The sequence below is a fragment of the Poecilia reticulata genome, linkage group LG23 (genome assembly GCF_000633615.1).
Source record: "Poecilia reticulata strain Guanapo linkage group LG23, Guppy_female_1.0+MT, whole genome shotgun sequence".
Taxonomy (NCBI): domain Eukaryota; kingdom Metazoa; phylum Chordata; class Actinopteri; order Cyprinodontiformes; family Poeciliidae; genus Poecilia; species Poecilia reticulata.
Window position 1 is genome coordinate 8,687,475 of NC_024353.1, and position 15,684 is coordinate 8,703,158.

At 38.4% G+C, this 15,684-nt stretch overlaps 1 protein-coding gene across 2 annotated transcripts in view; it reads left to right on the forward strand.

The window, feature by feature from the left end:
- The window catches only part of tbc1d22a (TBC1 domain family, member 22a), a 130,094-nt gene that overhangs the window by 27,690 nt on the left and 86,720 nt on the right, over positions 1–15,684 (forward strand). Inside the window, exons 7-9 of one of the 2 annotated variants that reach the window (XM_008401153.2) lie at positions 6,775–6,903; positions 9,541–9,603; positions 15,283–15,397. In XM_008401153.2, coding sequence (XP_008399375.1) covers positions 6,775–6,903; positions 9,541–9,603; positions 15,283–15,397 — 307 coding nt within the window. Of the gene's footprint in view, positions 1–6,774; positions 6,904–9,540; positions 9,604–10,071; positions 10,138–15,282; positions 15,398–15,684 lie in introns of both variants that reach the window. The other variant, XM_008401152.2, reaches the window with a different exon arrangement.

The window sequence follows — 15,684 nt, forward strand, 5'->3', positions numbered from 1 at the left end:
TTTATAACCACCATACAAAGTCAAAGGAGAAATCTAGACATCTGTGTATAATAAATATTAATAGTATTACTGTGGTATCCTGCCTCAGGCTGGGTTGTAGGTTTACTTGGTTCATTGTCAAAAAAAAAAAAAAAAAAGGTGTTTATGACGGGGACACGATATTCACCCGAAATTCAAATAATCTTTTAATTTTTAATATCGTTGCGTCTCTTTTGGCTTAAACGGGGTCGAATCTGCTGCTGCATCTAAAGTCGGAGGGGATGGAGTTGAAATCCCTTCTGAAGTTGAACCACTTGATCTCATGATCTTATCCACACTTACTTTTCTCCTTCACTTGATCACCTCATTTCATTTTTATTTTTTCCGCATCCAACAAAACCTGCTTGAACAACATCGTGTTTTTCACTCGACGGTTTGATAATTCCTGTTATGTTATGTTATGTCATGTCGTGCCGTGATATACTGCTTTCTTTTACCGTTCTAAGCAAGCGCGGACATAAAAAAAAAATTCCTGGAACAGTCTTCTGTAAAGGAGAACCTAAGAGAAAAGTAATAACCTCTCTCATAGCCGTTTTCTTTTTTTTTTCTTTTTCATCATCTTCACCAGACTCCATAAGTCTGCCTGCAGCCTCACAAACACACGTGCTTAAACTTCCTATTATTTCACAAATAATACCGTTTTATTTCATTTGTTTAAGGAGCACTTGGTGTCCAAGCCTGAAGGCGGAAGGAAAAAATTAAATGGCTTTGCCAAATAAAAAAAAAAGGAAAAAGAAAACCTTGCCCTGTAGCAAAATGTACATTTGCTAATGGAGTGTGGCTGTTAAATGTGAAATGGTGGGAGAGTGGGGAAAAAAAAAACTGACTGGCTGTGGAAATATTGATAAGGCTAAAGGGCTTTATGAAATACATCAGAGAGCGGCAGCAGCTGATTCCGAGACTATGTTAAATAGTTACTGTGCGACAGCTCACATGCTGTAATTACATTGCCTGGGAGAAGAGAGCAAAGTATTTTTCATCTGACTTACTGATGTCCACCCATTGTGTTCCTTAATCTTCCGGTTTCCCCCACCCTTTGACCTTTTGGAAGGAAAATGATCGTTCTTAGAGGAAGTTGTATCTTTAATAAATTTACTAATTAATTCTATGTTCTAGCATGTTTTTTTTTCCTTTTTCCCCACTTATACCCAACATATTTGTGTGGCCTTAGTTTAATTACAAAAAAAAATAGTAAATTTAAAAAAATAAATGGTAAGTGCATATATAAAAGTAAATGTCAGTAGCATGTGGGGAAGCATTAAGATGTGGACTTATTTAATTTAGCATGCTAATGTAGCTAATGCATCAACAAAGAGCTAAAATGCTTATTTTAGCTTACGGCTAATGTTAGCATGAGGGCTATCATTAGCATGTTGACACTACCAGTAGGATATGAGTTGTCACTAGCATGTTGACTAGCAGCGACTTACTCCAACCAGTATGTGAACATTTGTGTATAAGCTATAATTAGCCAAAATGCTAAGATAAATCCTGTGAGTAGCATGTGGGTTATCACCAGCATGTTGACTTGCACACTGCATTGCATTGGCCTGCTCTCCTATATATTGCTACGGCATGCACCTAAAAAAAGAAAAAGAAACCGTCACTACCAACCATGTGCAGCTAAATGATATGTATGTATCTGATTTGCATATTTCACTAATTGGATTTAGTCCTGAACTTTGCCTGTACCAGTGTATGACAAAATTATGTCATCTAAGCTAGGGGGCCAACGTGCAACCTGTAGCTCTTTGCTCCGCTTACTGTCGCTCTTACAAAACCAAAAAAAAAAATATATATATATATATATATAAAGTTTTTGATTATGGACGCAAAAACAAAGAAGTTAGAAGTTTTCCTTTAAGTTTTTATGCAAAATCTGCTTGTAATATCTAGCACATTGCTTTTTAAAGCAGCTAGCTTCAAAATATACTTGTCTTTCTTCATTTTCCATATTTATAGATGAGACTCACCTCATTCTACAAAATTATTTTTTTTCTCTTTTATAATAGATGATTCTTTTTTTAATCTAAAATCTGAAAAGCAATATATTTTTTAGTACCTCTGCTAGCTTTCATAATAAAAATATTTTTTTTTAGAAATGTGTTCTTTGCATCTCTTGATGAGTTTTATTTTGTTGCAGCGGCTCTTGGAACGGAAAAGGTTGCTGACTCACACCCTCATCTCAAGCCTGTTAGAGCATGATGCTGCCACCACCCAACACCGCCTCAAATGTTGTATTCATTTGAGGCAGTGTTTTTTTTTCTTCTTGTTAATATTTAATTCTTAAACTTACCCAAAAATCTAATCAGAATGCTTGTGTTTGAACACACAGAGGAAACTTCTCGCTACTTTCTGACACTCCAACTTTCTACTAGAAAGGATTATATTATTAAAGAACATTTCTGATTTGGAGAGGAAAAAAAAAGTCGCTTTAAAAACTGGATCGAATACAAACGCTTCAAGGTAACACGAACCAGGCTTCGGAACTTGCGAGATGTTTCTTTAAAAATACAGATGGGCAGACACTCGAGGGATGAGAAGTTTAATTTTAATCCATCTTCTCTTGTGCTCACTCTGGGACAGATTCCAATCTGCTTCCAGGATAATGTTTTCCTGCAAAGTAGAAATCAATTTAGAGAGGAGACTAAGTAAAAAGAACCGTTTCATTTAAATTCCCACCCCCCCAAAATGTTTTCCACCAGGGATATCTTCTGTGCGTTTCTTATTTATTTGCGTATCTTTTTTTTCCTGTTAGTTTTATAGAGGTGGATCTTCCTTTAGGAGGAGAACAGGCAATATTTCAGGGAAGAATGAAGAGATCAGGTGTGCAGGAGGAAGTGCAAGAACTGCTATGTTTTACACCAGCCTTATCAGGTCGTACTTCAGTGATATTCAATAATTAACATCTAAATAAAAAAACAAAAATGAACTAGCCTCTTTTAATAAAAGGAAACAAAAGCCTGTCCTCAAAAAGGATTTAATCTGTGATTAATACGTTCTGAGGCCAGCACTTTGTTTAATATGACAACAATGCTAATGACGATAAATGGTAATCATCATTTATACTAATAATTAAAAATAAGACTATGCATGATGACGATGATGATGATAGAAAAATAATGAGTGAGGGTAGAAAAATGAGAATCCATTAAATCTATTGTCTAATCCTGCTGGTCCTTTCAGGGACCCAGAGGGTCTGGCTCTCATCTTTAGTAATTAAAACATAATAAAAACAGAAGGTAATTATAAAGATAGAATAATAATAATAGTAGTAATCATTTTAAAATTATTACTAATATAGTGACAGTAGTACTATTGATTAAAAAATATTTTTAATTATAACACAGCTAAGAATGATAATAGTAAAGGATAATACAATATAACAATAAATAGTAAAAATGAGGTAAAAAAAATAATTTGAATAAATCAAATAGTAAAAATCACAATAAGTAAAAATAAGAATAATAAACCAGAATAAAGTTGAAAATAAGTAATAAAATAAATAATAAAAAACTTAATGTGAGAGAACTATTGTAATGATGGTAACAATCGCCAATGGGATAAGTGAAAATATTCCTTACAATAATAAAAAAAAAGTAGATTATAGTTGTAATTTTGTGAATGACAAAGGCGGTGTTGATAAGAGTAATGGTAATAACAGTAACAGTGTTAAAATGATGATGATGAGGATGATGATCTTAATAAAGACCGATGATAATGATAGTAATATTGATGATGATGGTAAAAATAAATGATAACACTTTGAAAATGAGCATCATTAATAAAGATCATTAACAGTGAATGTCACATTAACAGTGGGCCTGATCCTTGGTAACCAAACAAATGCATAAAGGTCTTTTTAAATCAGTGCGCGTATCTTTGTACTGTCTCATTGAGCAGTAATGCAGCTCCAGTGCTACTGACCTTCTTTAAGCTGTCCATTAACCTTCAACCGACACACACACGCACACACACTCTGCCTCATTTGGCAGCCGGACCCCTCTACACTGGTGCCCAGTGCTTTGTAGCTGGCCTGTAGCGTCCTGTGTTTGTGTGTACGCAGGCCTTGCGTGTGTTTGCATATGGAGCCGTTTCAACATGTGACGTTTTGGAAGAGAGACCGTCGGGTAGAATAGTCGACGGTGCTGATGGGTGGGGGGGCGACTAACGTAGCCAATGTTCAGCCTGATTTGTGCTGGCACAAACATGGCCGTCTGTATGCATGGCAGCGCTGAGATGGGCTGTAAATGAGTACGGAGCTGACCTCCTTCACAGTAAATTCTTTCTCTATTTTTTTAATGTACGGAAACAAATAGGCAAGCATCTGAATGACATATTTACATGTGGGTTTATTTGTCCAGACAAACACACGAAAGAGAGAGAGAAAGAGGGGGGGCAATCTGTTTATTTTTTCCCCTCCTACAGCTAAGTTTGCTTTTAACCGTTCCCAGGGTGTTGGCCGGAGCGTATATCAGTCTGTTGACACGTCTGCAAGCAAAACGCTCGGGTGAGACAAACAATCCTCTGTGCTCCTTGAACACCTCAAGGGCCTGAGTCTGGGGAAACAACAAATAAAACGCCAAAGAAGAAACTTTACTACTGTCATACACTCCTCTAGACGCTTGCCAGAAGTTGACGGTGTGTTCGTCTCTCGTGGCCAAAGAAATGGAAGCTTGCTTCCAGAAAAACTGTTAATTACATCAAAATGGCAAAAAAAAACACCCCTCCATATTTGAATGTATCTTATCCTAAGAAAAGACTGTGCTTGAAATAAATCGAAACAAAAAGATATTGGTGCTAGAAAAGCATGGAATACTGCATTGATCAGTGTATATGTTCATCATTTATCCCAGCTGTATCCTTGTGAAATATCATGGAAGACAATTTTACTATAAATTGACTCAAAAGGATTGACAACCCTAGAGATTTAAGTGCGAAGAACAACAAAACTGCAATGTAATGTTAAAAATGTGAATAAATTTATTTATTTATTAAATTGGAACCTTGCAAAAATATCTTCAGAACTCGACCTAAACGGAGCTAGTAAAAAAAGTTAGTTCTTAGAATCGAGTTCTAAATAAAAGTTGACGAAATTCTTCAAATTTTCCAAGCCTGTCCCCTGTGGGCTCCCCAGTGGCTGGTTTTTGCCGTCACCGTGACACGTTTTCCAAGGCCTAAATGTATGTTTTAGCACACTTTCGAAAATTCTTATGCCATGATTCTTTTATAACCCCACAGTTTTAAGTTACGTCTGGACTTGGTAGGGCTCGACTTTCTCCTCGTTGCGTAAGCCGCACTGCACTGAGATGAACGCTCGCTCACACACGCACGCTCGCAGATTCTGTCAGATACACCCATTCCTCACATAAACACACACAGCCAGGTAGGCCTAAGGAGCCGCAGACTTTCTGCAACACAGCCCAAAAATGTTCCTTCTAATCCCGGGTGTTGGAGTTTGCTTTGTAGAACTTTTCTAGTAAACTTAAACTACAACTTATAAAACGTTACTACATAATGAAAGATGGCAGAAAACACTGCAAATTCACAAGAAAATCAGTCTAAAAGAACATTTGCGGTGCTGAAGTAAGCGTATTGAAGCGTTACTCTAACATATTTTGAAAGCAATCCTGACAGTTAGCCTAATAAGACAATATAAATCTATTGGTTAACAGATTTATAGTGAGCTGAAAAACTATTGATATCCAAGGGACATTTTCTCATTTTTTCTCATAACTAAAAACTTTTTACATGACCAACCAGACACTGCAAAAAGACAAAATCCTACCAAGTGTTTTTGGTCCACTTGCAAATATCTTGGTACATTTAAAATAAGACGAAACTAATTTGCAAGTAACTTTTCAGCATAAAATAGGAGCTTGCCTTAAGTAAATAATTTCTTAATATTGATGAAAAAGTCTGGTTCTACTGGCAGATTTCACTTGCAATTATTACTTTTTCATCATTATTAGGAATTATTTATTTAAAACAAGCTGTTTCCTGCTGAAAAGTTACTTGTAAGTTCAAGTGTTGTAGGATATTTGCATTAGAAACTAGACCAAAGGTATATTGTTTTTTGCAGTGCTTAACTATAGAGTAGAATGAAAAGGTTATTAAATTTGGAAAACCTGTTAGAGATAAATACAATGTTTTCCCATAATGCAACACAAAAGTGGTAATAGGAAGGTGTTTGAATGTCACTAACATGCTCCACCACATTGAAGATGATCTGATCAGTGAATTGGTATTTTCTTGGTTTATCACAAAACGAGTAATTTGAAATTTGTGCTTAAGAGACATAAAAGTTAAATACTTGTTTTCGACTTGATTTAAGTTTAAGGGATTTATGTATACAGTGTGAATTGACAGCATCATTGCCTGTATTATCTCTGTTGGGGGGGGGGAAGAAAAAAAACCCCAGAGCTCACAGTTGATTAGCTTAGCATATAAACTGGAAACTCGTCTGTTTCTCTCCAAAGATGAGTTGCCAGGCAACTGGCAGTGAAAACTACCCAAGCATTTTGCTTTTTCGCAGCCACAACTTCACTTTATAACAAGCCTCCTGCTGCTTCAATTAGGATCCAAAACTTACAATGAGGGGTGCTGCTCAAAAAGAAAAAAATAATAATAAATGTATTAAAATTCAGAACATGTCAAATATGGTTCAATTTAAAAATTCAAATCAGAAGCTTTTTTTTTTTTTTTTTTAATCCTCTCTTTGACTTTGCCTTTCAGGGTTATCTGCCTGCCAACGCAGAGAGGCGAGAAAGCGTTCTACAGAGGAAGAGACAAGAATATTTCGGCTTCATCCAGCAATACTACGACTCGCGCAATGATGAGCACCATCAAGACACATACAGACAGGTAATATGCTGACATGCCTTCACACACGCACACACTGGAAGCCAAAACATAACACACTTGTCTGACACTGAACGACTCACTTGTGTGCTGCCGAACCTTTCCCTATTGGTCAGGATGTGGATGACGAAGCTATAGCGTCTTTCTTTAAACCAGGAAGCGAAGATTTGATCAATTAAGCTCGGATCACATCCCTTCATGTTAAGTCATGTTTATTCTGCTGACAGATATCTTAGCTTTGTGTGTTAAGCAGCTTGATTCTACTGAAGAAGATTAAGGTAACCCTGTTGGCATCTGTACAGTTTCAAACAACAGGGTTTGCCCCTGTGTCTTATAAGCCTGGTGGGCAACTGGGCTTTATTTGCTCCCCCGCCAGGCTAAGCGTCGCCTGTTTTTTGTAATAGGGTTTCTCATTTTTACACCGGTGACAGTAAAGATTGATTCATCTAGCACCATCCCTGCACCTGCACATTGGCCTCATTGTTAAATGACAATGCCTGCTTGTGCACCTCCAAATTTTGATAACTTTTAATGTCTTTTAACACAAAAGCACACTGGTGGACTGCCTTAGTGCCTTTACTGCCGGGTTCAGCATATTCTCTGGAGGAAACGCTAAATACATATCTAACAAAGTCGGGGTTTACTGGTCACCAGTGTGATATTCCTGGTTCTGAAAGCCCAATCCTAGCACCACCACGCATGTTTTCACAGACTTACATCCACAGTCACAGTTGCAGGAAACATCCAGATGTTCCCGTTGTATTGTGTTCTTTGTTTTCATTCGCCGTGTCCTCTCTGGACTGTTTGTTTTTCGCTCGTGTCAACATGACTCGAGCACGGTCGAGCTCTGTTCAGAGCAGGGACAGCCGGCTTCAAAGAGCTGCTTAAATGAACACTTTTCTGTGGCTTTGAAAATCTACTCCCCCTGCCCCCCACTCTCTCTGTTTATCTGTCAGTCTTTCACCCTTTGCACACTCCTTCTTTTTAACATTGGACTACTTCCTGTTCATTTGAAGCCGATAAGAAACTTCAAAGTGGGTTGTCAGTCTCGGAGCTCCACACATTTTTCATATTTGGCCCAATTTCCCATTGATCTCCTCGTCACAGCTGCCACGAAGCTGGCACACTTTGTTGTGATGATTGTTTGAATCGCGTCCTGTAGCCACATTATAACTGTTTTGGATTGTGTAGTAATTTCTGATTTTGCTTTTGCTGCATGCCTTATTGTGTTTGCAAATTTTTTCTTTTTTTCCCTCGCTATGCATGGTCTTGATTTTGATCCCTTTTTAAGGATGGATTTCCTAAAAATGCATGGATGTTTATAGATCTTTTTCCTGGTCAGTTAATCAACCTCTGAATGTCTCTTTCTTTGAGTTTCTTTCTCTGTTTTCTCTGTCTGTCTGTTTTTTTTCATTCTTTCTTCCACTTTTAGTTTTTTCACCATTTCTTTCTGCCTCTGAGTTAATTTCATTCTTTTTTCATTCTTTCTTTGTCTTTCTTCCTTTATTTGACTCTTTGCTTAATTTGTTGTCTTCCTTTCATTCTTTCTTTCTTTCTTTCATTCTTTCTTTCTTTCTTTCTTTCTTTCTTTCTTTCTTTCTTTCTTTCTTTCTTTCTTTCTTTCTTTCTTTCTTTCTTTCTTTCTTTCTTTCTTTCTTNCTTTCTTTCTTTCTTTCTTTCTTTCTTTCTTTCTTTCTTTCTTTCTTTCTTTCTTTCTTTCTTTCTTTCTTTCTTTCTTTCTTTCTTTCTTTCTTGTTGTAGCCATTATGAAGCTTCTTGCTTCCTCTGCAGGATCTTTAAAGTGCTGTCTGTGATTTTCTTCATCCCAAATGAAATGTGTTAAAATACATTTGATTGTCCTGAACTTTATTTTAAAAGTCACAGTATTCTCTTTTTGAAATATTTCAAGAATGTTGGTGTTTACGTCACAACCGTCATTCTTCCTTGAAGGTCAAAGTTACTTGTGTCTTGTTATGTTACAGTGTTACTTGTTGCATCATGTTTTTTTTTTCTTTTTCTGTTGGTATGCAATGAACACAAGCACAACCTTTTGATTTGTGGATGTCAACAGACAGCTTGCTATGAAGGAGGAGCTGCTTGGTAAAGATGAGGTTTCAGATAAAATCTAGGGTTAAAAATTTAAAAACATTGCTCGGAATTCACTACACCCAGAGTAAGACTTTGGCCTGGAATGACTTTTGACCCTTAAATGCCTCCACATCAACATTTCTAAAGTCACCAATGACATTTTGAAGAACTGACGTAAGATCTTTTTCGATACATTTATCTCATGCTAGCTAGCATTAGCTGTTAATGCTTTCTTTTCAGTTTCGGCTAAGTATGGCATCTAGTTGTTGTATTTCTGAATATAATAGTCACTTCTGGTGTAGAGTTTGAGTTGCAATACTCAAAATTGCTTGTTTATAATCTCCAAAGTTTGTTGTGACAAGCATCTTTAGTTAATTGAGAATCTTTTGCAAAGATTTCATTTTTGAAATATTAGCATACACTGATTGTGGTATTAAGGTGACAAAATATATATAAAAAAGTCGATGATATGACTCCCTTATGAACACTGGGTGTGTTTGTGTTTGTGTCGGTCTGAGTCTCTAACACATTTCCTTTCCGTGTTGCTGTCAGATCCATATAGACATTCCTAGGATGAGTCCTGAAAATTTGGTGCTGCAGCCAAAGGTGACAGAGGTAAGGCGTCCAGGACTGTGGCTACAACTGGCTACGCGCGCTAGTCCTCTGAGCGACTAGTGCGTGCACACACACACACTCTTCCAGACTGTTTCAGCCGGCCCGTCTCAAGCTGCCGCCCTGCATCCGTCTGGCTCCCTTCTGACGAATCTGTCCGCCTGCTGTATTGTTCGTCTGCGGGGGTAGACGGTCAGAAATGGCGGAAAAACGTGGTTTTGCAACGCTCCTCCCAGAAACATCAAAGGGAGGCGTCCCATTATGCTAAAGACCGCCCATCTTTACACCCCCCAAGACCACGGCTGCTTTCCATTTCAGAGCACCAGAAACCCCAGTCTGACTCCAATCAAGAACACCAATCCACTAACTGTTGCTCTCGCTCCGTTCTCCGTCACTGTCTGTATTGGCCAGATCCGTGCTAACCTGCCCGTTGCTTCCTGTTTGTCTTTCTCTTTCTTTCTCTCCCCGCAGATTCACATTGACATACCGAGAACTAATCCTCTTATTCCTCTTTTCCAACAAGCTTCTGTCCAAGAGGTGAGACCCCACTTGCAGGAGCACACACACCACCTCACAGTAGGAGGGTTTTCCCTTTTGCCTTCAGACTGACTCAGTCCATGTTTATGAAAAATCAAAAGAATCGGCTTGGTTTGTTTTCTTATATATCTTTTTTAGAGGGGCAGTATTATGTAAAAATCAATGATTTTGAGCTTTACATCTTATTGTAATGTTATTTCCTCATTAAAAACACCTGTAGTCTCTCCTTGATTCTTTCATGAATCAGTTTAACACCTGGTTGGACTTAGCTCCGCCTTCGAGGCGCAGCTCCTCCTCAAAGCTGCAGTTTCCAAACTTCCGCCTCTCAGTGCAGCACTGGTAAAAATGTTGCTAAAGGGTTAATAATGATGACTTTCAGAAGGCGGAGTTTCAGAAAGAGTAGGAGCTTCTTAAAGAGACACAGGCCCAATATCCAGGCTTTAAATTACAAAGTCGAATTTAGTTTATAGAGTTTCTAGCAACTGAAAGTAACCATTTTATAACAACATCAAGTAACTATGCGCCAGGAAAATGCATAATGCTGCCCTTTTATGAACACAATAAGAAAATTTCTATGTGCAACTCCAAAGAACTGAGATAATAACAGGAAAACCCTCACTGTAGAACACTGCATGATGTGAAAAAAAGCACAAATTAAAAGCATAAACATAATTTCTTCAGGCATGCATGGAATCAGACAACCCTGAACTTTTTTCACTCTGCATGGCTGCCACTCGTATCTTTTTGTTGTGCTTTGTTTGTGCTTCTGAAAAGAAAATGTGCTTTTATATATCTAGGTTGTTTTATGCTATTGAAGTAAGACTGTAAAGTGAGCAGCAGTTTAAACAGTCTGGCTCGTGGGTACTTCCCGAGCCAGGCACTTTTTTTTTTTTTTTATCAAAACGACGTGCAAAAAGCTTTGAAATAAGATCATTTATTGCTGCAGCATAATCTTAAAAATTCTGAAAAATGTTGATTCATTCAACCATTGAAGTATGTTGCGTTCAGAGTGGGGAAATAGAGCAATTACTGCAAACCCTGACCACCTTGTACTATTTAGGTTCAGACACTGAGTTGGCTGTGGAAAGGGGTCCTACGTTGTTTCTTTTTCGATTTTGGTTGGCCTTGCATCTCATGATAGCTGCATTTATTTCCTTGGCCGACGATGAGAAATATGTTTAAAAAAACAAACCCAGCCACAACAAAAAAAAATCTAAACATGCAGCAAGCCAAATAAACAGGGCAGGCAGCCAACAAATGCTGAACACAATCTCTGGCTGAGCAAAATGTTACATAACCTATAATTAAATGTGAGGTGATGAGAAAGAAAAACTATAAATAACCGTTTCTACTTTGCTCACATGGTGATACTTGCGCTGTAGGTAGATTTTTCAGGCAGCTGTAATAATCAACATCTAGAACATCACATTTGCTCCCCTGAGAAACGTGTCATCAATATACAGAACTCACTTCCTGTAAACAATGTAAAGTCATACTTTTTATATTTACAGCTTCAATCACTCTACATAATTATTATTTAGACCCTTTGAAATCATTTTAGGGGCACCAGTAATCATGCTACTAGTAATTTCATTATTATCTTTTAAACTTTCATCTCCGGAAAAAATGTCCTCAGTTAGGTTTAAAAATAAAAGTAAAAAATCAGTGTGAGATTATTCTGATGCAGCAAAAAATGAATATATAGTTTTATATTTTTATTTATACGTCTTCGCCAGAGGTTCAACCAAATACTTGCATATTTGTGGGTCAGTTACTTATATAACCTTTTAAAATACTGAAAACGAGCATTTTTAGCACTGATGATAAAGTATTGAAATCCGGCTTCCTACGGAAACCAGTTGGATTTCATTCCTTTCCGTAGCTTATTAACTCACCGTTTCTGCCGAGGCCTGTCACAGACATGAGCCCGAGAAACGGTAAACACAAGGAAGAGTTCCCAATAATGAGGTGGAGGCTAATGAGGAGGCCAGCACTTCAGGCCGCTCTGTTACGTCCACCTCTACACAGGTGTGAGCGAGCCTGGTAACCACACACACAAACACGCTGCCTAAAAAATGTTTGTGTGCAAAACGGAGTAGAAATTCGAGCATTGAGCTCAGGCTCTTTAGTCAATGCAGCGCCTCAGGCAGCACCACCTCCCACTGTCGCTGTTTGTACAGGTTAAAACGCTGCGCTGTAATCAGAGGTAAGAAGGAAAAGGGGATCAGATGAGAACGAGTCGCTGATGTCTTTTCTGCACTGCGAGCTGCTACTGTAAATGTAACTTTTTTGGGGGGGGTTTTCTCCGACCAGCAGTTGTGCTCTTTTTCTAAAATAAAGGTGCAGAATAAATATATTCATAGAAATGAGATTGTTTCTTAATTTAAGTTAATGCAAAGTGCATTAAATGATGGAGAACATTTATCCAGGGTTTCCCCCAGTGGAGGTCTGGTGGGCCTCCAGGCTTTAATTGCCACCCCGCCAGGCTAAGCATAATTTATTTTAAATATGTTTTTTATGCATATGTAACAGTGATATTAAAGACAAATTAAGCTAGGTTTATAGTTGACATATTCCCAAATTGTGAATCCTGTTTGTGCATCTCCAAAATTTTGTACCTTTTCACTTTTTTTTTTTTTTTACATAAAAACATGGTGGGCCGCCTTTGAATTGCCCCAGCGCCCCTACTGCCGGGCTTAGTAGGCTTTCTGGGGGAAACCCTATTTGTCCCTTCATCCTTGACTCCATTTTTTTGTGGAAGGGACAATTTCCTCTCCACTTTTTTGAGATTAGCCTTATCTTGGTCCTTGGGGTCTCGAGCTAATGGGATGAAGCCATAACCGTTTGACACAGGAGGCGCTGAGAAAGCCGATTTCCTGTTCTGCAGATGCTTCGTTGGAAGAATCTCAGGTTAATGTGAGATTAGCAGAACGTACTCTAAACTTTGATTTCTCTTTGATTTTTATTTTTTAAGCACACAAACAGAAGATGTCTCTCTTCACCCGCAGCAAGGAAAAAAAAAAAAAAAGGGTGTTGGTTCACTTAGCATAGCTCTCTGTGTAGCTGCCAGTGTGAAATATGCATGTCAGCTTTGGAAGCTGCATGAAAAGAAAGTCCCATTACCCACTCGGCCTTCTATCGCCGGCACCTCTTCCCGTTTGATTGATGCGGCTTTGATAAGAAAAGAGCGGGCAGGTGGAGGAGAGTCTGCGAGAGATCTGCTACTGTCTGACATCACCGCGTTTACATCAAGTCAGAAATAAAATGAGTAATACGCTTGTTATACACATGGCATATTCCCAAAAAACAAGGGGGGGGAGAAGAAAAAACTTGATAGGTTGGGGGCTATGCCAAGATGTGAGAGTTCTTTTTGATGAAGGAGAGGTAAAGACATTTGGACACCAGAAAAACAAGCTGAGCATCAAGCCCTCTTCAATTCACTCTTGCTGACAGCATTAAACAGTCCCTCATAACAAAGATGGAAGTGTTTGCCCTGCAAAAAAAATAAAAAAAAGAAAATCCTGAAAGTATTGAAAAGGAGAGGGAAGAGAGAGAGAAGGACGGGCGGAGTCACAGAGAAGAAGAGCAATAGATTGAATACACTAGCCTTAAAATGAAGTTCCAAATGGGCTGAACCAAATGTTCAGCTGAGAAACGGTAATCAGATGGTGCTTAACGGCGTTGAAGCCAAATCAATTCATTTTGAATTACTATTTAGCTCTTGGAGGATTCTGTTTTTATTAATTGAACTCAATCCTTTCTGAACCGGAGAGGCACCGATCAAAGATTGTTGTTGCCGATTTCCAGTCATAAATGCTTTTAAGAAACCAAACCACTAAATCCAGATACAAAAGATTCCTCTTTTTACTTTATGGCAAAAAATAAAAAATAAATAAATCACCCTCAAAATAAAACATTTGTAGAAAAATAAAACACTTATGTCTCGTATGTTAGGAGGGGACGGGGGTAGAGGTATCCAAACTAATAAAACCCAACTAAAAGAGAATTACAAGCTAATTTTCCATTCCCATTTGTTTTTTTAAAGAAATGACTTTCCACTTTAACATTTGAACATAAAAGTAGCTCATATTTATATCTTGGTCAGTTAACTTATTCATTCATTTCCCTTAACTGTGCTACATTACAGAGCAGTTGATGTTATACCGCTTTTTGACTAATATTTTTAAACGAAGGCGAAAGGAATGCATAGTTGACATTTTTCACCTGTTTTAAGTGTCTTGTATTAACAGCACAATTGGCTCAATAAACTAGGTTAAGTTTGCATTGCCAAGTATGTATTTAGCATAGAGTAAGTAGACTCTTTCCACAAATGTAGAATTTCTAAAGCTGAACTCTTCAAAAGGAGGAAACAGCCACCTTTGCTGTGACGTGTTCAGCTTCCTGTTAGCTGCTAACTGTTAGCTTCCTAATGTTTCTAGAAACTTCGTTGTGCTTCCTCACAAGAAGATTAGAAAGCAGCTAACTGAGCATCAACTTCCACGCTGAACAGCGTTGTCATTAAAGCGAGATGGTAGTGCTTGGTATGGTGCGTTCACTGACAGGGGGGAACAAAAATCATGGTAAAGCTTAAAGTTTACTTTTCCCAGACTGACTTCTAAGTTGGAAGGAAAATAATCGTAAGGCTTATAAAGGAATAATTAATATCAGTAACCATGTCAGAACTAACAGTATAACACACCTCTAAAGCATTAGCTGTGTCCGTTTAAGTTTAACCAGCTTATTGTTTGAAACATTCTTGTCTTTTCCACACCCAACTCCTCTGCCATCAATCAACGCCGCAGTGTTTCATCTAGAATTGAAACGAAACAAAAACTAAGCAAATACGATGCCCGTCTGGCACAGCAGGAGCTCTGACATGTGTATTTTGTATCCAACATTCATTTTCTGCTCCGCTTGCTCTATAATTAGCGGTTCCACATTAATTAGAGGGTTCTCCGGCTGTTTGGGCGCCACAACCTCCATATTTTCGGCCCCACGTTTCCTCACGATCATAGGTGAAACACTGCATACTAATTGCTTCAAAAAGTAGCTTTTTTTTCTTCACTTGAGAGAAAGTCTGATGTAGTTGCTTCCCTTCCATAAGCCATTGTTTTTTGACTGACTGCTTCTGTCCGTCTGTTGAAGATATTTGAGCGGATTTTGTTCATCTGGGCCATCCGGCATCCGGCCAGCGGCTACGTGCAGGGCATCAACGACCTGGTCACGCCGTTCTTCGTCGTCTTCGTTTTCGAGTACATCGGTGAGTGACGGCGCCCTCCCTACCTTATCTCACTCTCTCCACTCTTTATTCTCTTTATTTCCCGCTTTAAAACTTCCCCGCTCCTTCATGTCGCACGCTGAGTGACCGCCTTCTGTAGACGGTATAAAGCTGGACTACTTTCTGTTTCACCTGCGCAGGTTGTAGGAAATCTCTCTCGGGACCCTCCGTACCGTCTCATTTTACACCTGTCTACCCTCCATCCATTCTGCTCGTATCTCAACGCCCTCCCTCTTTGCGTGAAAATATGCTTTGAAATCCTATTCATC